At 40.8% G+C, this 26,363-nt stretch overlaps 1 protein-coding gene across 1 annotated transcript; it reads right to left on the bottom strand.

Annotated features, from left to right (window-relative positions):
* Positions 1-28: 28 nt before the first annotated feature.
* Positions 29-25,004, bottom strand: OIT3 (oncoprotein induced transcript 3). The gene is made up of 9 exons (XM_035021438.1): positions 24,884-25,004; positions 20,322-20,696; positions 19,429-19,536; positions 15,160-15,282; positions 11,515-11,637; positions 9,449-9,609; positions 7,371-7,786; positions 2,472-2,571; positions 29-866 (listed from the first exon to the last, which is right to left on the bottom strand). The coding sequence occupies exons 1-9, from the start codon at positions 24,942-24,944 to the stop codon at positions 693-695; spliced, it is 1,641 nt and encodes a 546-aa protein (XP_034877329.1). The 5' UTR covers positions 24,945-25,004; the 3' UTR covers positions 29-692.
* Between the last annotated feature and the right edge of the window lie 1,359 nt (positions 25,005-26,363).

Here is a 26,363-nt window from a genome sequence, read left to right as displayed (position 1 = left end):
CTCATGACTCTGAGATCACAACCTGAGCTAAAACCAAGAGTCGGACGCTTAACCCACTGCACCACCCAGGTGCCCTGCATGTCAATAAATTTATTAATATTTATTAATTGAAAATATTTCACTTAAGATAATATAAAAACATCAAAGAAGAAAACATCATGCAAGAGGAAAACCCAATAGTAATTTTTAGTACACACTTATATTGATAAACTTCCAAATCCCCCATGACTATTCTGTGTTTGAATTGAAATTTCAGGGTACAATTACTATTTACATATTTAAGGAGTCATTGGGTATTTAAGTCAAAATTTCAAGCAACTATTTATTTCAAGTTTGTAGTGTGAAGTATCATGCCCAACTTTTGACTGTAGTTGTCCTATTGCATCCTACACTAGGGGTTTTATTGTAAGGAAAGAAACGTGGGAAATGGAGTGAGCTGCTTTCTGAAGGGACAGTGTAGCTTTCAACGTCAGGAGGATGAAGCCCCACGTGGGTCAGGTCAGTCAGCAGTGAAGTGCTCTTTCCCAACCCAGGGGCCCGAGTCAGAATGAGTCAGTTCTGGGAGTCTGTTGAAACCCACAGTATGAGGTTTAAAGAAGTGCCATGTTCGAAGGTGTTGACTGATGTTCTCAGAGGGGAGTAATTCCAAAGAGGTGGGCAACCCAGAGCCAGGAGTCGGGTGTTGGGTGGTCCTAGTCCTCCCAGTCGATGTTAATCGGGCCGCCTGTCAGCATCTGGCTCTGTGGACCAGCTGTGTCCTCTCCTTCCACTGCCTCACGGCGCATTCGCCGGTGGCAGCCCTGGGCACAGCGGGAATGCTCGTCCAGCCGTCCACAGACAAGGACCTGGCAGTGCAGAAACACTTCCTGGAAAGACCGTAATGATAATTAACAAAAATAGTGATAACAGCTACCACTTGCGGGGCCCTTTCTGGAAGCCAGACACTGTATCAGATGTTTTCATATATAGTATCTCGTTTCATCTAAACAACAACCCTTTGAGGTGGATATTGTCATCCCCATTTTACAAATGAGGAAACTGAGACTTAGGTTAGACAACTTGCCCAGAGTCACAGCATTGGTCAGGTGGGCAAACACACTGAATGAGTCACGTGGGTGATCTAACCCGCCCCCCAGGTATAACTTCTGCCTTTGTACAGGGACAGGAGAGACCTTCGAGAAGGGAATGCCTAAAAACGTTAACATCCTCACTCTTCACATCAAAGTCTGGGAAAAACATCGGTGCCCACACGCTTCTGTGGAAAATAACAAGTTCTTTCTCCAAGCTTCTTCCTATAAGCTACCTCCCAAAGCATGCTGCCTGCTTGGGGATTAGCCATCGCGGTTAGCAGTTGTTCTAGAACGTAACTGGAAAGGACATGAATTCATTTAAACACAGTATGGAAAAGATTGTTGGTCTCTTAGACTTCCTTTGGTTTGCATGTTTCAACAACTCTACTGAAAAAAAAAAAATTCCACCTTAACATACTCTCTATTGCCTCTTATAACCTCTGTGTATGTATATTTTTAAAAAATGTAGCATGTTCAATATGCATGTAAATCGTTATGACAAATGATTTTTCCTATCTCTCTTTTCTATATTTCTCATTTTAATAACTGCTTAATATTGCACTAATTGATATATGTATGGTAGCCCTGTTGGGGGCTTTTTCTCCTTCTCTGTGTAACAATGCTCTATAATATCCAACAAATCTAGTTTTTCTTTTTTTGCTTGTTTGTTTTTGACAAACTGTCAGAATTAGAATTTTTAGATAAAAGAATCTGATGATTTTATGGTTTTTACTACATATTACCAGACAAATTCCCAGAAACTATACCCATTTATACTGCCGCTGTATACTTCTCCGTATAACTTTGCAAGCATTGAGATTTATAGTTTTTATAAAATTAATATGTATAAAATAGTGTCTTATAATTGTTTTAATTGGCACTTTAAGTACTGTTTTCACTGAACAATTCACCGTTTGTCTTTTCTGTGAATTTTCTGCCCATATCCTTTGCCATATGACTAACACACAGCTTTTTTCAACCATACCCGCCCACAACAGCTTAAAATTATGATCATACAGGCGCGCCTGGGTGGCTCAGTCTGTTAGGCATCTGACTCTAGATCTCAGCTCAGGTCTTGATCTCAGGGTTGTGGGTTAGAGCCCCACGTTGGGCTTAGAAAAATGACTTAAATGAAATAGAACTTAAAATTATGATCATATAGTATTTTCTTTGAACAAACACAGTGATTTTATTGGGAGGGAGGCAGGTAATTGTGACAGTCATGAAGGTATGAAGCTTCTAGATAGCCAATTCTGCAGTATTTTTCATAGATGTAATGCAGATCCTAACCGTGGGCTCACAGAGAATGCCAACAAATTGGCACGCCAAGAAACGAGGCTCGGGTCTGGGGGTGAGGGAGGGGGTGCAGTGTGGGCTCCAAGGTAAAGGTGTTCAGCTCACCTTGTGGTCTTTGCCCACAAACTTGAAGACAGGGACCTGGAAGTGCTTTGCTAGGTGGTCCCGGGACGTGTACTGCTTCACGGAGTCATCTGAAACACAGCTGAAAGCAGGACAGGAGGGCACGTGAGACTTGATGGCTTCAACAGAGGTGGAAAAACAATCTGGGCCAATGTGTTTGGTCCGAAGAGACGCTCACTGGGTGGAGGAGGCTGGGCTGCACTCAAGCTTTTTGAGAATGAAGGAAAAATGAAATTCCTTCCCTGCAAAGGCATCTTCAGCCCTGCTCATGAATACAGTCTGTCCCATTTCTCATTCTCTGTACCCACCAACTGGGCACGAGGACCTCTCGATATGTCAGTGTATCGAAGCATTAGCAACAGCAACCACCTTTCTTTCAAAGATACTTTTTGAAATGAAGATATCTCTGGAAGGCTGTATTTTCTTTTCTTTTCTTTTTAAAGATTTTATTTATTTATTTGCGAGAGAGAGAGAGAGAGCATATGAGAGGGGGGAGGGTCAGAGGGAGAAGCAGACTCCCCGCCGAGCAGGGAGCCCGATGCGGGCCTCGATCCCGGGACTTCAGGATCATGACCTGAGCCGAAGGCAGTCGCTTAACCAGCTGAGCCACCCAGGCGCCCAGGAAGGCTGTATTTTCATTTGTAATATGTCACAGGAGTTCTGCATTCACCTACTTGATGATTGGTTTGAGAAGGCTTTTCTTTAACTGGATTTCATAAACATTTATTGGACACCTAATATACATTAACCCCCAAAGGGGGTTCAAAGGTGAGAAAACCCCAATTTGTGCATCACAGAGCTGCATAAAGATTTAAGTTCCAGAGAGAATAACTGGTTCTACTGGGAAAGCTCAGTCCCTTCCACATTGCTGTACTTCCTCTTTTCCCAAATTTAATGCTAAGATGTGGTTTGAGAGGGTTTTGGGATTTTCATCTCAGGTCTACTGCTTAAAGTGAAACTCCTAGGCTCACCTCAGGGTTAGCTGGGGAAAAGAAGTCTTCTTGATTCTCAATTTTGAGACCAAGGAAGGTTTAGTACTTGAAGAACATTTTCTCTTGAGAGGCCAGGGATTACACTTGTATCATTTTTCCCACTCTGATTTTTAAAGGAAATTTAATTCCTTTTTCTGGATACCTAATAGTTCTTGTCTACCAGGCCAGGAAAAAAAAAAAAAGTGGGGACCAGAAAGAAAAGTCTATGAAACTGGATCCTTGCTTCACATGCTTACAGACAACTTTCTAGTTCATTGCTAAGGGCTGTTTCAGTGCAGTTGAAAAAAATCCAATAAAATTGTTTAAAAAGAAGGCATTGTGATTTATAATACCCCTGGTACCATATTCCCCTGAACTGAAGAGGATCTAAATATATAATGCGGTTTCTGTTATTTCTTGTTATTTATGTACTCATTTTCATTTTCCTGAGGTAAAGTTAATTTATACCATCTTTTGATTATGTTCTATAATAAATACCCATTGCATAGCTAATCTGTGCAACATGCTCTGCTGGGAGCTGCAGAGGATATAAAGATGAATAATATGGTCTGTGATGTCAAGGACTTTATAGTCTGTACCTAGGACAAAAATAGTAACACGATATCAAAATGGTACTTTTCATCTAAGGGCCTCACCATTTTCAATTTATTTTTATCTAAAAATACCATGGTTTTTCTTTAAAAGAGAAAATGAGGCAGAAAGAGTTGTTACAGGGTAATATATTACAGAATGGGATCCAGGACAAATTTCGGCTCTTGACTTGGTGTTTGCTGTGATTAGACAATGCTGGTTCATCAACTCCAAGTTCATGTGTTAAAAGAGAGTAAGGATGGTATAGGATAATCCAATAATCGATTACCCAAAAGTTGTCCAATATTTCACTTTGGAATTCAGTATGTTTATTTTTCTGGAGATTAACTTTCTAATTCTACTTTGCTGAGGCTTGTATTAAGTTACTTTGCATTCTCTGAGCATACTCCAACTAAAACTGGAGCGAGGTGAATGAGCTGTGTTAAGTATCAGGGCAGCGGGGTGGGGTGCCTGGGTGGCTCAGTCATTGAGGATCTGCCTTCGGCTCAGGTCATGGTCCCAGGGTCCTGGGATCAAGCCCCGCATTGGGCTCCCTGCTCGGCAGGAAGCCTGCTTCTCCCTCTCCCACTCCCCCTGCTTGTGTTCCCTCTCTCACTGTGTCTCTCTCTGTCAAATAAATCAATAAAATCTTAAAAAAAAAAAAAAAAGAGTGCTTCTAGAGCCATTTGAATTAAAAAAAAAAAGTATCAGGGGAAAACGGCCTGATTTAAATGTAAGCTGAGGACAATGAAGAATCAAACAATTTATAAATGTAAGCACATTGCATTATGTTTATTTTAGGGCTCTGGACTTGCCTCAAATGATTATTATGATAAATGTTCATTCAATAGTTCACTTGACAACTGTTTAATACCCTTACTATAGGTTAGGCATAGAGGGGGAAAGAGAAAGAAGGAAAATTTCTAGCTCAGGTTGGAAAGAATCAAGGAAGGCTTCATGGAGGAAAGAAATCCGGCTGAATCTTGAAGGAACAGTGAGAGTCAGGCAGGAAGAAAAGGAGAAGATTTCTGGCAGAGGAAACAGCAGGTGCAGCAAGGAAGGTGTAAGAAACAATGGGGTCTGGGAATTGCCTGTATTCCCTCTGCTGGGAGCAGAAACTGGAGAGGGCAGAGGTCAGAGGGTGAGGCAGGGTGAGCCAAGCTCAGAGTTGGATTTTATCTCGAACTGTTGCACAGATACCATTCCAGTACTCTCCATTATTGTGCCAGAGATGGGACTCTTTGCCTGTTTACTAAATAGACCTCTACTGCTGTGTTTTTGAATTCTTGCCTCTGGCTTTTAAGCATTTTAATTTCTCCTGCAGCATATTATATATATATATATATATATATATTTAGCTATTTTGAATGTGCTAAGGCCTGGAAAATTAAAAAGCACAGCTTCTTAGAACTATCTAAAATAAAGAGCATATAGTCCTTAACTGAGCATCTGAATAACAAATATATAAATAAACTTTACAAGCTTTACTGAGATTGTAGATTACATGTTTTTCCAGTAAGTGAGTTATGATTATACATTTATTTTTGCAAAAAGTAAATACAGGGGTAGGAAAAGACTCTTGGAATGAAAGAAATGTTCCCTATCTTGATTGTAGTGATGGCTTCATGATGTATACATCAGAACTTACCAAACTGTATACTTTCAATGTGTATGCTCATTGTATGAGAATGGTACTCCAATAAAGCTATTAAGGAAAAAAAAAAAAAAAAGGAACCCAAATCTACTCTCCCCTAAAAGTAAATCCATTCCTTAATCTCCTTACCATTAGGTACGTGAGTGAAAAAAAATAAATAAAAAATGATACTTCTACTTTTCATTTTAAAACTTTGTGGAGATAACTTTAAGATGGCAAGAAATCCAAAGAACTACAGACCCCTATGAGACCTATTACTGGCCATGCAAAGCAGCTCAGAATGATACATTTTCCATGTTCTGAAAACAAGCTAAGGAGGCTGCAAGTACTCCTGCTGGAAAACCGTGAAATGTACCAACCAAAGGAAATCAAGTGTCATCAAAGGTTTTCAGCAGGGATCTAACAGTATACATATATATATTTTTTTCTTATTTTTAATATTTGTTTTCCTTTTGATTGGTTACCCAGGGACTCTTGGAGCTGAGATTTGAGAGTTGGGATTTAGGGGGCTGTGGCGAGGCTGTTTTTGCTGTCCAGGTGAAAGATAAGGGCTGGAATTAAGACAGAGTAGAACAGAGAGAACAAGTTTGGGGCTACTGCTACTTCTACAAAAGCCTCTTGATTGATCCCAATGTGCTTCAGGGTTGAACATCACTGTGTAAGAGATTGACAGCAGCAGGCGGAGGATGCCTGTGGTGAGAGATCCAGCAGATAAAAACTAAGTAGACATTTCAGAGTCCATGAGGCCAGTTAGCAAAGGGCATGGCCCAAGTGGTGCTCTTGTTAGACCATTTCCCTTTCTTTGAGCTGCAGGTCCTGACCCTACCTGAGCTATGTCCCACCTGTCATTGAGAACAAGGAAGAAACTGATAAGATTCTACCATGGGTTTGGGGTTTGCGTGTAATTCTCCTGGGAATGTAAGCAATGGGTGTGACAACTGCTAGGCCTCCAATGGGCCTGTGAGACACAGTTCTCAATCCAGGGATCCTTAGGAAATTAGGAAATCTCTTTTGTATAAAACAAGCAAACAAAAACCAAATTTCACTTGATCTTTCTTCTCCTAAAACCTGCCAAGTAATTCTTCTCTCTCCTTCACTACTAAGCTTCCTAAAAGAGGAGTCTACATTTGCTGCTTCCGCTTCCTCATCCCCTTACACTTATCAGCCTCCCCCCAACCTTGACACTCATGCTCGACTCTCTCTCTGAACCTCTCTCTCTGAACAGATTAATCAAGCCTATGTTTCAAATAGAAACAGGGATGATTCTTGGTCCTTTATCTCTAGTCCTGACCTTGTTCCTGGGTCTGATATACAGTTCCAACTGCCCACTGAACTTCTCTTCCCATGTATCCTGCAGGCATTTACAATTTAATAGTATTATTTGGAATTATCATATCCAACATTTCACCTCAAATCTGCTTTTCTACTTATAGCCTTCCATCTGGATTCATGGCATCTAGTCAGTCATCCGTGCTAGACCTCTTGGAATCATTCTTGATTTCCTGCTCCCTCACCAGTTTTTACCTCCAATGTCAACGAATGGTTTCTGAACCAATTAAGAGCTCATAAAAGTACCCTGTTGTTTTAGGAAATGATCGAGTACGCTGTGCACTTAGAAATCAGATGTGAACTGGGGATAATAAATTGTATAAGCAACATAATTACCCATCCTGGATGAGGTAGTACTTCAGGATCTCGTCGATCTTGGAGGTGGGGGTGGCAAAGCAGCTCTCCACCAGGCTTTCTAAGCCATTCACGTGCACCACAGGTTCAATGCCAAAGTAGAGGGAGTCTCGAAGCTTGAGGGTGGGCAAGGCTTCCCGGTAAGTCTCTTCAAACTCATTGTCCTTGAAGATCTCCAGAGTGAACGGGAAGATTCCATGACTGCGGCTCATGATTTCCAGTGGGGCGTTTCTAAGGTGGGGGACGTATCCTTCTGAAATGGTGTACAGGCGTGGATACTCGCAGGTCACCGGGATCAGCACTTTGCTGGTTCGGATGATGATGTCTCCGCTGCTCCCTGGGGTCTGCTTGGGTAGACCTGTCACAAGGTTGCTTGCCACAATCTTGTCATTTACCACCTGAACCAGGCCAGGGCCAGGAGAGAAAAAAGACTGTATGTCTATTTTTCCAGAGTTCCCCACCCCACCCTATCCCACCCTCCCACCCCAGCCCCCACCCCACTCCACTCTTGACTGTAACATTCTCCACACTTCTATTTACATTAAAACAATTAGAGATTTGGTTGCTAAAGCCTGAAGCCTTTTTAAAAAATCTCTTCTACTCTTTTTAGCAAGATGTTCTGAGTGTTAAGAATTTTATATACTACTTCTTGGTCAACCCACACATTCCTTTGGAGTATTACTCATTAAACCTGAACTATGCAGAATCAGCAAATTCAAAGCTCTGGTATTTTAGGAAAGAATGGCTTCAGTATATTATTATTATTATTATTATTTTTGGAATCCTAGACCTGCTGATCAGGCTGCGGCCTGACCTTGTGCTGAACTCATCCACAGGCAGAGAACTTCAGCTACCGCATTTATGCAGATGACTTTCAGTTCTTTATCTCCAGCCTTGTCTGCTTCCCCGGGTGCCAGCGACTCCAACCCACCCCAGGGCATTTCCACTCTATCATCCTCAGATACAACAAACATAATTTGCCTGAAGTGGAACAGCTTTCTCCTGAGATATCACCCCCAGGTCTCAGTCCAAATCTAATTAGCTCCCTGATTTTCTCTTCATTGCATTCAATAAATAAATATTTGTTTAATCAAATGGTTGCAAGAACCTCTGCCCTGATCTCCTGGATCCAGGTCCCCTTTATTTCTATCCATCTTGTACGCTTCTGGTCTCATCACGACAGCACCTGCAACCTCACTCTAGGGGATAAAGCCCAAACGTCTACCCTTGCACACAAGGCAGATCTTTGCAAGTACAGTCTTCCCCCTCCTAATTTTCCAGTTTCCTTTTTCCATATGCATTCCTTGCCAGTCAGTCTGCACTACCCATTCACTCAGCATAAGCCTTAAATACTCCCATCTCTGACACTGGCTCACTTGTTTCCCATCTGAAATGGCCTTTCTTTTCCTCTCTGTCCGGATAAGCCACACACAGGCTTCCACCCCAGTTCAAGGCTCACTTGTCTTGACTGCTCCAGGGTTTGTCCCTTTCTGGACTGTGACAGCACCTGTCATCTGTATCACTGTTTCTTATTTATGTTGTGTGTGTGTGTTGTCATCTCAATCCTACTGTATATGTTCCCCAAAGTTAGGAATCTTATTTCATATATCCCTCAGACTCCAGTGCACATTCTTGGATGAAAGCACAAACCTTTTCCCTCTACCTAGTTCAACACTTGAACACATCTGTTATATCATAAATGAGCTTTCATCTGTATCAGTTGCTTTCTTCAAGTAAAAAAATTGGTTGGAGGAGATGCAACCAGCCTCCCGGGACTGGTGCTGATGCACTCAGGAAAATGTCTGCTCATATCAGAGATATAGGACTACTGAAGAATAGAATGAGCAGAAGTCTTCTTACCCCCCTGCACACACAGGGCCAGGACCACAGCAGATGCTCAATAATACATGTGTTAAATGAATGGCATATGAGTTTTTGAGCTGCATTCTTTTATGTGGAAATATTTCATCTATGACAAGGCACACTGCATACCTCTGTCAACTCCCTCCCAAATAACTGGCTTTTGGTCATCCCCCGAGTATCCTCCAGGAAGAACCTACATCAACCACTGTGCCACACGTCTTGAGGGAGAAGAGGATGTTGACGTGGGTGCCATTGGACACTCCTCGGCAGGAAGTGTTGGTCAGGAAGAGCTCCAGACCGCCAACCAGGTCCCTGGGGATGCTCACTTCAATGGTATTCGACTTGCACAACACGGGGACTGTGGCGGAAAGGGGGTACTGTTAGAACCGAGAAATCTGAATTGGGAGAAGGATAAGGAAGGCTTATAGGAGAAATAATTTTACCCTCCCACAACTTGAGCTTTTTGTTCCATCCTCAAGGAAATCTAAGAGACTCAAAACAAGTTGGTGAAGGGGCTCCTGGCTGGCTCAGTCGTTAAGCGTCTGCCTTCTTCTCAGGTCATAATCCCAGGGTCCTGGGATCAAGCCCCACATCGGGCTCCCTGCTCTGCGGGAAGCCTGCTTCTCCCTCTCCCACTCCCTCTGCTTGTGTTCCCTCTCTCGCTGTGTCTCTCTCTGTCAAATAAATAAATAAAATCTTTTAAAAAAACCAAGTTGGTGAATAAAACCAGGACTCCTAACTCCTCAGGTTGTGGTCAAATAATGCTCCTCAAACACATTGATCTCTGAATGAGGAAACATTGTGTTCAAGTTTTGATTCAACATTTATTTCAAAGTATGGATAGCATAGTTCCATAACTGAAACACCTAACGGGTTAACTTTTAGCACAAACACAATTTATTGGCAATACAGAAAAAGTACTGCTTTGATATAGGCTTAAATTACATAACAGTACTGCTTTGACTTTACCATTAATTATGTCTCTCTCATAAAACAGAGGTAATAAAAACAACATTAGTGTACTTGGGGAAGAATTCCAAATTGTCCTTGCATTGTTCAGTAAACCATAAATGCTGACTATAAATTCCACTTTAACTTAATATGAAAAGGATCGCTTTTCTTTAGTGTTCCTGTGTTCACTTTTCTGGGCTCTACACATACCCTAAAAGGAATATTTATGGGTACTGTCAGAAAATATGTGAGGATATATCATAACAATGACACAAGAAATCAAAGGTAGGTGTTCATTAAATATTTGCTAGATGAGTGAGTTAACATTCTGGACATAAATAACTAGATTTCCAGAAAATAGTTGTCAGAGGATTGTTGATGCTCATATTGTAACTGTAGGGAGAAAAATCAGTTCCTTAGGGCTTTCAGCATAGTTTCACCACCCAATTATCTGTTAGAAAAGAGAGGAGCTGCATCAATGTCTTATTAGTTATACTACTAATAATATAAATTACGGGGAAAAATCTCAAGTAAAAAGCAAAGGAAACCGTATGATCCAGCAATCCCATTCTGGGTATATATCCAAAAGAATTGAAAGTAGGATCTCAAAGAGATATCTGCACGCCCATGTTCATAGCAACATTATCCACAATATCTAAACCATAGAAGTAACTCTAGTGCCTATCAATGGATGAGTGGCTAAACAAAATGTGGTATATAAATACAATGGAATATTATTCAGCCTTATGAAGGAAGGAAATCCTGTCAGATGTTAAACATGGATGAACCTGGTGGATATTATGCTAAGTAAAATAAGTCAATCACAAAAAGATAAATGCCATATGACCCCACTTACATGAAGTGTCTAAAGTGGTTGACTTCATAGAAATAGAAAACAGAATAGTGGTTGCCAGGGCACAGGGTGGGGTGGGGGGAGGAAGGAATGGGGACTTGTCGTTTCATGGATATAGAGTTTCAGTTTTGCAAGATAAAAAAAAATTCTGGAAATTTGTTGCACCACAACGTGAATATATGTAACACTACTGAACTATCCATTTAAAACTGGCTTAGATGGTCAATTTTCTGCTATATGTTTTTTTAACCACAATTTCTTAAAAAGCAAAGGAAAATTAACTTTTTGGTAATATTTTCTTAGAGAGCTTCTCTTTTGAAGGATCCCAGAGTAAAGATGCAGGGATACACACTTCCGAAGAAGCTGGTGTTCTAAACGAGAATCGTGACACACTTGAGTGAGGAAGACAGGGCGATTTGAGGGCGGGGGGAGCAGAGGTTGAGCCCATCCATGTACTACCTTGGCACGTGTGGTTGTCCTCAGACAGCACCAAGCCCCGGGGACATTCACACTGATAGCCCTTCTCGGACACAAGGCAAAGGTGGCTGCAACCACCATTGTTGCTGTGACATCCTTCAATGTCTGCAATAAAACCAGAAGAACAGCACATGACCTTGCAGGCCTCTTCCCCGAGGATTCTGGTTCTTGGGATGGTGCTTGGCATCAGGGAATACGCTTGACTCATCACAGCATCACTGGGGCCTAACTCAGTCACCAAGTCACGTAGGGAAGCCCACGAAAAAATGTTTATTAAATGTGATAGCTACAAAGAGCAATCTTACAACATCCACAGCTCTAACCTCTTCAGCTGGTCATTTTGTAGAATGTCCTTCACTCCGGATTTGTCTGTTTTTCTCAGGGTTATACTATAATTTTGGGGAGGAAGACCCAAAAGTCATTTCTTTTCTTTCTTTCTTTTTTTTTTTTTTTTTGATGAGCAAATATTTATTAATTGCCCAGAAATTATATAATTTCATGTCTAAATGTATTGGTTCTAGTTGATTCTTCACCAAAATTTTTTGCTTCTGGGAATAAAGTGAGACAAGTCGTTTTACTGAGATAGTGAATGAGACAAGATGTGTAAGTGCACTTATATTTTTATAGAAAACTTTATCAACAATGAGTTTTATCTCATACCAGAAACAAATGTGGAAAGGAAATAGATCAGTCTGAAGTTTCTTGGGCAAAGTAAGAGCATAAGACACTAGAAATGAGAAACAATATAAACATGTCCCTTCAGAAGATTTCATCATCTTGACAATACTGGTTGTGGGTTTATTTATTTATTTATTTTTAATGTACTGTATGGTGGCTAACATAATAAAAAAAATTATAACCAAAAGTCCTTTCTTAATTGGTATAACATTTAATGTACCCATTTTGAAATTTTATATAGAGTATTACTGATATAAAGGGGACTGACCGAATGTAAATTCAACTAGACTAGTTAGATGGATCAGTTAGTTATTGGATTGCCAGACCCTCTCCTCAAATCTCTATTAATAATAGCACTGGGATATGTGTCTTGGGCTGACAGCACACTATAAAAATGAGGCCTAGACAACACATTTGGTCCACTCCACTAAGCTCTTTGTGACATTCCTCTTTTTTTTTGTTTTTAAAGATTTTATTTATTTATTTGACAGAGAGAGACACAGCGAGAGAGGGAACACAAGCAGAGGGAGTAGGAGAGGGAGAAGCAGGCTTCTCGCAGAGCAGGGAGCCAGATGTGGGGCTCGATCCCAGGACCCTGGGATCATGACCTGAGCCGAAGGCAGACGCTTAACAACTGAGCCACCCAGGCGCCCCTGTGACATTCTTCTTTTGAGTCAGTTGTTTCCTTTTAAAAAGTTTTGCATTTTTGGGGGGTGCCTGGGTGACTCACTCAGTTAAGCATCCAACTCTTGATCTCAGCTCCGGTCTGGATCGCAGGGTCATGAGTTCAAGCCCTGCCAAAAAAAAAAAAAAAAAAGTAAAACCTTATGCATTTTCAAAAAGCATACACCACCAGATGGACAAGAAAAAAGGATTCAATTGAAAACTAAAGAAACTACCACATGATTTCATAGTTAGTACAGAAAAATTAATGACCTTTGTGGGCTCTAGACATTAGGCTTGGGTCGTGATCTCAGGGTCATAAGATCAAGCCCCACGTAGGGCTCTGTACACTCTCTCCCTCTGACCCTTGCTCCCCCAACCCTGTGCTCTCTCTCTCTAAAATAAACAAATAAAACTTTAAAAAAAGTAAGGATTTTAAATATGAATCTTAATGCTGAAGTATAACTCGTGTACAAATTTTATCTTCTGTTAAAATACTTTTCAATCGTGATTATTAGGTTTTAAAATTATATGAGGATTAACAGTAATACTTCCAATAAAATGCTCATGAATAATTACAAATGTTCCTCATGAAACATTTCATTAATATTCAAACATGCAAAGATTATTACATAAAATAATTAAGATTTAAGGAAAATTCAGGACATTACCCTTATTCAATAAAATTTAAAGTACATTTAGTCTTGTTATAAGGGACAGTAGTCTAATATTCTGGCTAATGGCCCTTCAGTGAATAATGCAAACTTTGTTGCATGGAATAAATTGTGGGAACTAGCCACAGTTTTTCCTTTTGGGGTAGTATTTTATTATGTTGAATATAACTAGAATAAAGTGAACTCTTATAAGCCGTATTATACCACAAATTCAATTAGCTTCAAGGACAAATCATATGTCCTCTGTAAATAATGATTAAGCTATTTATCTCTTTATATAATCTGCAAAGAGTGTTTTTTTTTTTTTCTTTTGGTCCCTCAACTCCCAACATAATGAGATTCAGACTTATTTAAGTAGAAATGATGACATTTTAGTTGTGATAATTTGCAAGGGCAAATGTGCCTTACCGAAGGGACATTATCTAAATTTCATATCATTGTCACAGTATACAATTTCAACTATTTGACGTATATTACAAATTCTTTTTTATTACTTAATCATATAAAATGTACATACCCTTCTTGCAATTAAAAATAGATAATGTGGGGCCCTTGGTGGCTCAGTGGGTTGAGCACCTGACTCTTGGTTTCAGCTCAGGTTGTGATCACAGGGTCGTGGGATCGAGCCTCATGTGGGGCTCCACGCTCAGTGCAGAGTCTGCTTGAGATTCTTTGCCCCTCCCTCTTCCTCCCCCTCTGCTCCTCTCCCCGGCTCATGTTCTCTCTCTCTCTCTCTAAAATAAATAGATGAAATCTTAAAAAAAAAAAGATGTTACTAGTCTCCCCCACAGTATGTCAATCTCCAATAAATGTAAAGCCCTAGAGGGGGAATAAAATGGCTTCATGTAACCAGTTTCCCAAACTTCTAAGATGGTAAGACTCACCTAATGGAACTTGGTAAAAACACAAACTGTAAGGCCCCTCTCACTCCACTGAACCAAGTTTCCAGGAGAGAGGCCTGGGAAGAGCCAGGTGTGAAGGCATCCAGGTGATTCTTCTCAGCCGGAATGTTTGAGAACCACTGCTATAAACCATTTTTTATGCTACCACCTCTCCTCTATTACCTTGCTACTCCAGGTTTGCTCCTTGGATCTGCAGCGAAGGTGTCACCTAGAAGTTATTTAGAAATGCACTATCTTTGCCTAAGCCCAGACCTACTGAATCAGCACTTTAAAAAGATCCCAGATGATTTAAGGGCACATTAAAGTTTGAGAAACACATAATACCCTATTTTTATTTCCCAAATTAAAATGTGGCTCTCAGGGCACCTGGCTGGCTCAGTATGTAGAGAGTCTGTGACTGTTGATCTCAGGGTTGTGAGTTTGAGCAGCGAGGATAGAGTTTACTTCAAAAAAAAAAAAAAAAAAAGTGATTCTCTGCCTCTTGCAAAATGCAACTACTCCCTCCCGTTAAATCTTGAAGATAAAATCAACACTGAATTTTGCCTGCAACATGACCGTCCTCGATCACAATGAATCCCTTTTGTCATTTTTTTACACAGCCTAAACTTGACTCTCTTCTAATGTTGGACACTTTCATGAACATCAGTCAAAGAATAAACCAATGGTTTAGTTTGGGCTCTTGATTTGACTCCTTTCTTGCCCATTCTCACCTTCACACGTCTTGCCGTCACTTCTTAGCACGCGGCCAACCCCACACCCACAGCGATATGAATTTTTCAGGTTTACACAGATCTCACTGCAGCCACCATTGTTTTGCTCACATTCATTTTCATCTGTAGGAGAGAAACCACACCACTTACATACTGCTTGCTGCGCAACTCAATCCTATCCCAAGCCCCTTAGCAGAATCTTCGTATCTTTTCAGAGCCTGTTGATACATCAACTCCTTTGCTATAATCCTTATAATCACTTCCATCAACTTGATCTCCTCAACCAAGTTATTTGTCCATCTGCCCTCTGCTAGAGCAGAAGGCACTTAGTTGCTTGCCAATTCATTCCCTCCTAAGAGCAAAACTGGTGAAATGAAGTGTTTTTTTTGTTACCTGGATTCACCTATTTTTGTGTATTGGTGAATATCACTTTCTCCAGTGAGTTCCTGAAGATTCGCTAAATTAATACAGACTTATAAACCAAACTGTGTTTTAAATACATCAAAGGAACTCACATCACAGAAGTAAGTAGCTGATAAAAATTTTGTGTGAGGCAGTCTTCTGTTACAACATCAACAACTGCCCTTGAAGTCTATTTTAAATATTGGATAGTATATCCACACTATAATTAAGGAATAATTGTTAACCTTTTAAAGAATAGGATGAAGGATATGGACTCTTGCTATTAAAAAATGCACAGCTGGGCACAAATACCGATGCCCTTCCTTCTACAAAGAAAGAGAAGCTTGGAAACAAAATGTATCATGGCTTGGGGCTGGGATTGGGGTATTGGGATTTAAACACCCATGGGGTGACAGAAGGCATGGCGTTGGGCCCAGGAGAGGAGATGACCTGCAACCGAAACCCTGCTTAAATCCACGACCCCAGAAAAGATATCCCTACAATGAAAGGGGGTGTAGAAGAACTTTGCCCCAAGGCCCATGGACGCAGTAAACAAGCCCTCTCTGAGGCTCCAGGAGAGAGAAAATCCTTTATAAACAACGGAAACCCCAAGTCAGGCCTTGCCATGGTTGAAGTATGAACTTAACTCGAAGCTGAGAAATTGGTATAAAACGTGGCCTGGGCCGATGAAGCTTCCGTGATACTTGACAGAAGCATTTGAAAAACCGCTCTGTAGTCAAACTTCCCCAAACCAGGTGGTCAGGGTGGTTCCACAGAAACACAATTACAACAGAAGGTGGTTTGCCACAAAACACTACACAGGAGGAAATGGTCCACTGTGAGAATGACTTGGCAAGACAACAAATGGGCGGCTTTGAACTGGAGATAACAGAATCATCCAGAAAAATTCATAATGCAAGGATTTTAAAAGTTACTAAACAGATAAAAGAAAGGATACTAACCAAGATAAAAGAAGCGAGCAAAAAGACAAGGCAGAATTGAAACCAAACAAACACAGCACTTGTAGAAATGGAAAATATTTCCATTTCCATTCCACCCAGGGATGCCTGGGTTGCTCAGTCGGTTAAGTGTCTGCCTTCAGCTCTGGTCATGATCCCAGGGTCCTGGGGTCGAGTCCCGCGTCGGGCTCCCTGCTCGGCGGGGAGTCTGCTTCTCCCTCTCCCTCTGCCTGCTGCTCCCCCTGCTTGTGCGCTCTCTCTCTGACACATAAATAAATAAAATCTTAAAAAAAAAAAAAGAAATGGAAAATATAGTGGATAAGTTCAGACTCTTCATTGGAGCCCACTACCACCTGGAAAGTGGATGGTGACAGATGTGCCAGCAGCAGTTCTGAATGTGGCCACACACTGTCCCAAGCCTGGACAGTTTACCTTGAGACCGATTTTTTTTTTTTTTATGTGAGAGAGTAATACACTTGTAGCTTTAAGCCATTATTATTTGTGAGTTCATTGTCATTTACAGCCTTAGCTACTCTGTGTCCCAGCCATTCCACTTTTATGGGTATGCTCTAGAGAAAAGCTCACACATGGAGTATCATTTTAATGTTAATTTTAAGAACAAAAACAATGCTATCTATTCTTATGGGTACATACACAAATAATAAAAGCATAAAAACAGGGACCAGAAGAACACACACTAACTTCAAAACAGTGATTAGTCCTGGAGGGTGAAACAAGAAAATGAAAAAGGAGATGGGGTGAGATGGCTTTATTTGTATTTGTAAAATTTTATTAAAAAGAAAAAGGAAGAAAAAAATTAACAATAGTTAAATCTGGGTATATGAGTTATATTATTTTATCATCCCGGCCAATAATCCTGTTGTATTATTTTCCTTTACTCTTCCCTGATTGAAAACATTTACATAATTTAAAATGAAGAGTTAAAAGTATGTTACATTTTTTTAAGAAATAAAGTAAAACTGACATATACACATTAACACAAAATTTTGCCTTTAATTTCAGGGAATTCATGACGTCCCTGAAACTGACAGACAGATGTCAGGTAGGAACTGAACTGGGGGTTTTCCCCTATGCACTGCTAGGCAATGATGTCCAGGATAAATTGTTAAGCACGAGATGTATATGATATGCAACCTTTGGTGTAAAAAAAAGGGCAGTAAATAATCATATATATTTGCATTTTTTATATTTGTCTGAAGAAACCCTGGGAGCATACATAAGAAAATAATATAAGAGATTACATGAGATAGGGTTGGAGAAAGGAGAAATGGAACAAATGGAGGACAGACAGCTAGACATTTCATTGTATATCCTTCACACTATTTAGTTTGGGACCCATCTAACTATCTTACCTAGTCAAAAGTTGTATTAAAATAAAAGCTGAGGAGCACCTGGGTGGCTCAGTCGGTTAAGCGTCTGACTCTTGATTTTGGCTCAGGTCATGATCTCATGGATGGTGGGATGTCGGGCTCCACACTCAGTGTGGAGTCTGCTTGAGATTCTCTCTCTCTGCCCTTCCCCCCACTTGTGGGTGCATGCTTTCTCTCTTCTCAAATAAATAAAATATTTTTTTAAAAAACAACCAAACAAAAAACCCCCCCAAAAGCTGTGTAATGAAACAAAGCCTGCCTTAAAATGACATCAAATATTTTCCAAGCACACCACGTGTGTGGGTGTGTGTGGGTGTGTGTGTGAGAGAGAGAGACAGAGAGAGAGACAGAGTGAGGGAGAGAGGGCAGTTGGGAAAGATTACAGGACCATCCTCTCCTGTATCCCAAACCTTTTAGCATTAAATCATATAAAGTCCATCATGTAAGAGCCCTAACAGCTGGTATGGGAAGGCGTAAACATGCTCCATAGGATGGTCAGTGGGGTTCATTAAGGAGGCTGAAGAACAAAAGCTTTTCTAAAATAAGAATTTTTTTATCTACCTTTCAACCTAATCCCCATTCCATTCTGACCAGTTACTGTTCTTCTTGAGGAGGCGGGTATGGGCCAGTCCTCCCTTTCTCTCCAGATGAGTTTTAAATCTATTTGAGTCTGAATACAAAAGCTTCATAATGGAGAAAGATATGATCTTCAATCTTGGGTTTTTCAACTCTATTTTCTTCCAGTTACAGACAACAACACATGTGTACAAGTAAACAATTCTAGATTTCCTAGAAAATAATCTGACTTCCCTTTCTTGCTACTCAGAGAAACCAAAATTATGTAAGTGAAGTGGTAGGAGTATGTCCTTAGATAACTCTAGACCAAAGTCGTCCAACAGAAATACAAAGCAAGCCACATAAGTAATTTAAAATTTTCTAGTAGTCACATTAAAAAAATTCTAATAATATATTTTATTTAATTCAGTATGTCTAAAATATTTCATCTCAATATAAAATCAATATTAAAATTATTGAGGTATTTTTCCTTCTTTTTTTGAATGAATCGAGCGTGTATTTTATACTTACAGCACATCTCAATTTGGATTCTAAATTTTCATTGGAAATACTTCATCGGTATTTAGAGTCATAAAATTTACAGTTGGTTACTCAAGTTGTCCCAAACATTTTCAGTTTTCCAATGACTGAGCCAAGTATCAGGTTTTAAATTAAAATTAGGTAAAATTTAAAATTTAGTTTTTCAGTCATACCAGCCATATTTCAAGAGCTCCACATTCACACATGGCTAGGGGTGTTGTACTGGACTATACAATTCCAGACTGTCCCCACACACGATATAAATTCAGTTTGAGGCTTTAGTCCTGAACTAAAAAAGGCAAACACCATTCTAAGTGTTTAGAGACACAAACTAGAAAACTGACAGAGCTCTGCGTCAGGAAGCGTTTGATGTATCCTTTTGATCCGAATGGCCCGTTCCCACTTCAAGCTTAGTCTCTTACCGAAGCATGTCTGCCTGTCGGGGCCCAGCACCGTCCCTGGAGAGCACATGCACTCACTGGTGTCTACACAGCCGCCATGGCAGTCCTCGTCGCAGATGTCATAAAAATCTGTGGAAGAATGAAGTCAACCTTGCATGAGGGGCGAGGACCAAAGGACACTCTCATTCATGAGAAAGCCTCATGAGTTCAGTCATGAGGTAGGAGTTCGTGGACAACACTGAGAGAGTTCTCATCGTTCAGGGTTTACGTGACCCCAGTGGAAAGAGACACTGCCCAGGGACATCTGTCATTCAGATCAATGGTTCCCAACTTCAGATCCATGGGCGATAGAGTCTCTGCAAATCTAAAACCTCACCAAATATGAGCTGTAGATTAAAGAAGTGTTATGCCCTACTCTTCTATGTACTCTGTTTTTTAAATGTGTACAGATTTGATGGGATTAATAATACAAAAATTCATTTTCAAATATTCCTGATCTCAAGTAGCTTTTTCCCATTACATATCATTTTAAAAAATCAACGGATACTAAGCACAATACTACCCTATGGATGTCTGATATAGATCTTAAAAAGGGGTCCTCCATACTCAAAAAGGTTGGAAATCCACTATTTAAACCCAAATCAACATTTCATTTTCTAAAGTTTTGTTTGAATGGAACAAAGACAAAATAAAATAGAACTGATCAGAGTTATAGCTCCTCTCCCTTTCTGTTTCTTTAGGACATTTCCGGAAACACAAGGACAGATCACAGAAATCAGAATCTGACATTATCTGTGGCCCTAAGTCATTATTCAGATTCTGAAATACTACCATAATTGGATTTCCTATGACATTTTCCTGATACCATCTGATGCCTTATGGGTGAGGAAAAAGAGCACAGAGAAGGCACTCACGACCACAGTAGACATGGAAGCAGACACTGGGCTTGGTCAGATGATACACATAGTAGCCTCCCGGGCAAGCCTTGACCTCCACCGTGGTGTTCCAGAGGCAGCAGTTCCCGCTGAAGCTGGCACAGGCCTGGCGTTGCACGATGCCATCACCTTCTAGAGGGTGGCTGCCATTGAGCCAGACAGGTGCATGGGTTCCACAGTGGTTTTCTGGTATGCAGAAGGTGGGCATGGCATCCCCTGCCATGCCTGTGAAACGGTACCACTCCCCATCCACATGGTTGTCACACAGAGGGGGACCTTGAGACTCATCGAACTGATGGTCAGTGTTCCTCCATGGCTCATTCAAACTGATGTAAGCGGAACAAGGATCTAGGGCTGGGAATGAAAAGACACCTCAGAGGCACCTTGTGATGTTTCTAATTACAATGGCAAAGCCCGAGTCCACCTTCTTAGTCTTACACTTCGGCTTTTTTTTTTTTTTTTAAGAAAGAAATAACCTAAAATCCCCCACAGTAGCTATTTAAGATTCTTCAAGTTAAACTTAAACATGTTTTATAAATGCCTTTTACAAAATTATTTCAAATCTGTTTAAGGTTTACCATTACTGTTGGACTAAACTTTTTATCCAGAGTAATCATTTGATAGAAGGATAGTTGTTCGAGACCAAAGGAGGTTAGGATTATAGTCTCACTGAACTCTGTAGTGGTCAGAAAATATTTTGAATATTGTGTTCACCTGGAAGCTATATTATATGAAAGTATGGATAAACCTGGTGTCCAGAGAAAAGTGACCAGACTTGGAAGGGAGTCAAAATATTATCAACTGGAGAAGAAGCTGAGAACTACGGTTTGGAGAAAAAAAGACTGAAGAGTACGCATCAGTTCTTACAAATCTAGGTATTCTGTTAACAAGAGCAAGAACAGACTGTTGGAGGGGCACATGGGTGGCTCAGTCAGTTGAGCGTCTGCCTTCAGCTCAGGTCTTGATCCCAGGGTTCTGGGATCGAGTCCTGCATCCAGCTCCCTGCTTGGGGGGGGGGGAGTCTGCTTCTCCCTCTCCCTCCCTCTGCTCATGCTCTCTCTCTCACTCACTTTCTCTCTCAAATAAATAAAAAAAGAAGAAACTATTGGGGGAGCACATTTTAGTTCAGCTATGGAGTAATGGAGAGACCTATCACCGTGTTGTAAGTTCATCATCTTTGGAAATTTTCAAAAAGTATTTGGATGGTCATTTGTAAGCAAGACTGTGGATGAAATTTCACACTACTGGAAAGTGTGTCTGGTTAATAAGGCGTACAGCTCATTCCACTGAAAAGGAAAATGCCTCTGGCACATGTCCGCAGTTTTGAAATACACAGCATACTGGCAAATTATTACCAAAGATATTCTCAAAGTGAATGTTGGTATATACGCCATCAGCTTATTGAAAATATGAACTTTATGTATAAACAATCAGCCATGGCATCACTATCTATAATAAAGCCAAATTTCTCAAGCATGCATTTTTAGTGCATAAATTGCATGGACAAATATCTCATCAAAAAAAATTTTTTTTTAATATTTTATTTATTTATTTGACAGAGAGAGAGAGAGCACAAGCAGGGGAAGTGGCAAGCAGAGGGAGAAGCAGGTTTCCTGCTGAGCAGGAAGCCCGATGCAAGGCTCGATCCCAGGACTCTGGGATCACGACCTGAGCCGAAGGCAGCCGCTTAACTGGCTGAGCCACCCAGGCGCTCCTCTCATCAAAAATATTTTAATGACTACAGACACCAGTAACCCCAATATTCTCACTGTTTCCCTCAATTTCAGGGAAATATTGAATTAATGTAGGGAAATTGTCCTTAGGAAGAGTCTATAAAGCCAAGAAATTCTAGAAAGGAACACTAGCCAGAGTACTATCCTTTGTAATGCACATGAGGCCGACTTACCTGACATAGCAGGCAGGGAATTCACATTAAGGCTGATACATGTTGTAGGCAGAAAATTTAGTTTTAGCAAATACTGCACAATAATTAAATGTGGATGGGTCGTGATCATAAAGTTTAAGTTGTCTAGAAAATATTTTGGATTTTCCCAGTCTACATTCCAAACTCCAGTTCACTCTCTAAATTCCGTCACACGCAGAGGAAGGTGTAGCCTAGTGCTAATGGCCCCAAAGAGACTCTTGACAGTTGGGGACAGGAAAGAAGCAGGCTATTGCATTTTCTGGAAATAACACATGTGCCGAGTTGCACATGGCAGGAGCCACTCTGTCTTTTAAAGTGTCCATGAGATATCCCAGCTGTGCCCTAGACCATATTCAATGTCATTTGAGGGCAGGAAATGTCCTCATACAGACTCCTCCTCTCTCAAAAGGGAAAAATTCCCTCATCTGCTCTCCCAGCTGTGGTTCTCTTAAGAAGCAAGGTTTCCAGGGCAATTTCACAGGTGATTATAAATTCATAGAAATCTTTGGTTGATCTCCTTGGCTCTAATTTTATAAGAAATGGTTAGGTACTCAACTTTTAATGGCTTTTGCAGAAATTCCTAAACCTCCCTCAATAACTATTTCATGATTTGTAAAGTTTTTCCTTAAATTTAACTGTCATTTCTTGTGCTATTTATTAAAAGTTCACTTCCTCTCGTTGAGGGGGGGACATATGGCACAAATAGGGGAAATTTACCGACTACCTTCTGTAAAACAAATGTATTTTTTAAGTTCCCCACGCAATATGTTCTAACATTAAGTAACCCATTTCTCTCCACCCCTTCAATCCTTTCATAATCTGGCCACCGGTTTTCTTGTGTTCAGTCTCTCCGAGTGGAGCCTGGAATTGGGTATTATGCATACTGCACCCCAAATTGCTGAAGTACACACTCCTTAAATGCGAGACCTTCAAAAAGAACAGCCCCGTGGGTTCCTTTCAAAGTTGAGTCCGGGCCAGGCCTGCCAGAAAGCTCCCCGGCCTTTACCAGGATTCCTGCCTGGCGGCCCCTCCCGCCTTCCCCCCAACCCGGGACTTGCAGACGCCCGCGTGTCCGCAGGGCCAGGCCCTCGCGGCCAAGTGCGGAGAGCAGACGTCCGCGTCCCTGCCCTTCCGCTGCTCCCAGCCGACCAGGTGGAGGGGAGGCCGCCCCTCGGGCTGGGTCCTGGGTCCGGAAGCTTCCTGTGTTCTTCCTTCTCCCTCCCTTCTCCCTATTCTCCCCCTTTGCTTCCTGCTCCCTCCCCTCCTTTCCTTTCCTTCCCCTCCTTTTCTCTCACTTCCCCTCTCCTCCCAGGGAAGACCCCCCTCCTTGCTCCCCAGCCCCCAAAGCTTTCCCTTTATCTCTGGCATTGAGTCATACGTTCAAGAAGGGCTGCAAAAAATAAATAATATAAAAAAGATCTGGGATGGGAGATTTATGATGGCAACAGGAGGTACTAGAGGGCGAGGCGAGTAAGCAATAAAGAATGGAAAGAAAGGGCAGTGGTAGTTCTGAGGTGGTGGGGGCGACTTTTGCTTCGACAAGTCCTGGCTAATTATTGCAGCAGATACAGGGTGAATAAACTTAGTTCAAGACTCTTTCTAATAGACTTTTTTTTTTTTTAGATCAGTTTTAGATTCAGGGCATACTTGAGAAAATAGTACAAAGAGTTTCCATATACTCAGTGCCCAGTTTCCCCTATTATGAAACATTATACATCGGTGTGGTATCTTTTCCACAATTAATGATCCAGGAATGATGCATTATTATTAACTCAAATCCATAGTTTAGATTTCCTTAGTTTTTGCTTGTGTCTTTATTCCAGGATCCCATCCAGGTACCATATTACCTTAATTTTCACATCTCCTTAGGGTCACAGCCTATTTTTAATGTGTACCCTTGAAGGTGCTGGCGCAAGACCTGAATTATCATGAAGAAATAGATCAGGGTCAACTAAACAGAGCTACGCAAAAGTGCCAAGAAGGATGGCTCTGTCCGTCTCAACCTCCTCTCACCCTCTCTTTCCATTAGAACTTAAATTCTATTGGAAAAAGGAGAAATGTGTTAGTAACTGGAACTGAAACTTTGTTTTGCCTTCTTGGCCTCTTTTGTGCCAAGACTGAGAAGGGAAAGAGTTTAAGATTCACTCAGTCCATGCAAAAGTCGTATTTTTCAGATGTCCAGACTGAGAAGTTCGATTTATCCAGATCTGTGCCTTTCATGGGGATAGAGCTTTCATTCAGTGCCTTGTATTCATTAAAGAAAAAAACTATCCTCAACTCTAAAGATTATATTTTTGCTCTTAAAGTTAGAATTATAAAAATGCCTATTATATAAAGAAGTTAGAATTCTTCTTACATGTACTCCAAGAAATATTTATCTAGTGGAAAGCTGTTAGCTATGGCAGATCCATGGAAATTCGGGATGCCCAGGCAAGAGGCTAATTGGAACATGAAATACAAATTCTTTGAAAATATATCTATTGTAGGTTATCACAGGTTTTCTTACACTATTCTAGAACCAGTATTTAAGATACTGGAACCTAGCTCTTAATCTGGACATAATAGCAAATTCCTGCAACAAAATCACGTTGTGCCAAGTACTTGACACAAGACTCACCCATTGGTGATGCAGGTGTGATTGTGAAGAAGAGGCAGGTGAGAAGCAGGAACTGAAACATCCTTCTGGAGCAGCCACCAGAACAGACTGGAAATCCTCTTAATTTCAGTTGTCCTTTGTCCCTTTCTTTTTCAAGCACTTTTAAAAAAAAGCCTGCTAGGCTCTTCTGAAAAAAGACTTTACGGTACTGGCTGGGGCTTTATCAGAGGAAGAGGATGAGTGGGATAAGGTGTCCATTGCTCTGGCCTTGACCCCAGATAGAAACGCTGCTTTACACTGTCAACAGGGTTATTGATATTTTTCTTTAGGGGGGGGAAAAACCCATCACAGTCCCTCATCCTCCTATTGTTTTCTCTCAAGAATTCCCTGCAACAAGGCCTCCAGTATCTTATCCAGAAGGGAACTCTAAATGAGGGACACCCCCTCCTGTCAAAATCTTGTTTTGTGACTTCTAGGAATTAATTTCATGAAGTTGCAGCCCTACCATTGCTTACGGAATGAGAATGGGATAAAGCCAAATTGTTGCAGCTGGTCATTAGGAAATGTCTTGGTCAGATGGTGAAGGAGTTTACAATAGCACACCAAAAAGTACTAAGGAAAGGTGTGGAACGGGGACGATATTGTCTTGAAGCAAGGTCCTGTGTTCTGTTATGGTGTTTGGTCTCCAAACTTCCTAAAGAAACCAGGTTTAGTTGAATTTTTACCAACTCAAGCAGCAATACCTCATGTTTTCATAGTGCCTTTCTTCCCCCAATTTAAAATGGTTTAGTGTTACTTATTTTACTAATTCTCACACTAAGACAGAGGCAGGGGCTTCGAATTAGGAATGACTCATTAAATTAACAACACTAAAAACGGATGTTTACTAGAATTTCATTTTTAGACAGAAGAGGCAAAATGAAAGGATCTGTATATTATGTGTCCCCAGACAACAGAATGCCAGCTCCTTGACATTCTATAGTGTGTGGACACCTAAGAATTGGCAAGCACTGTTACTGAACATAATGAGAAGGGGAAGGACAAAAAGAAGGGTAGGGGAAAAAGTTTTTTTTTTTCCCCACCATTTTTTTTTAAAAGTAGGACACACCCAACATGGGGCTTGAACTCACGACCCTGAGATCAAGAGTCGCATGCTCTACCAACTGAGCCAGCCAGGCGCCCCAAAAGGTGTTTTTTGTTTTTTTTTTTAATACTTTATTAAAGAAGGATCTGAATGAAACCAAAATTTCTCCCTCCTAATCTTACCTTGACCTGATGCTTTGGGCTTCTATCATTCTTATCCTTTCTCTCATCTATGTTTCTTGTTCGAATCAAATTCCTAGTGGCTGGGGAAGGGATATTTATTGTTTTAGGAAGTAGTTCGTAAACTTGTCTTCCTAATCTCTTATCACAATTTTTTCCTATGCTAAGTGGCCTTCAAATTATTGTGGCTCCTTTCCTGTAAGGGTTTCAGTTCAATTAAACATGAGTGCTTACTAGG

This window comes from Mirounga leonina, unplaced genomic scaffold (genome assembly GCF_011800145.1).
Source record: "Mirounga leonina isolate KUSES-001 unplaced genomic scaffold, KU_Mleo_1.0 Mir_114, whole genome shotgun sequence".
Lineage (NCBI taxonomy): Eukaryota > Metazoa > Chordata > Mammalia > Carnivora > Phocidae > Mirounga > Mirounga leonina.
Note: the sequence above shows the minus strand (reverse complement) of the source record. Positions and strands in the feature narration are given on the sequence as shown.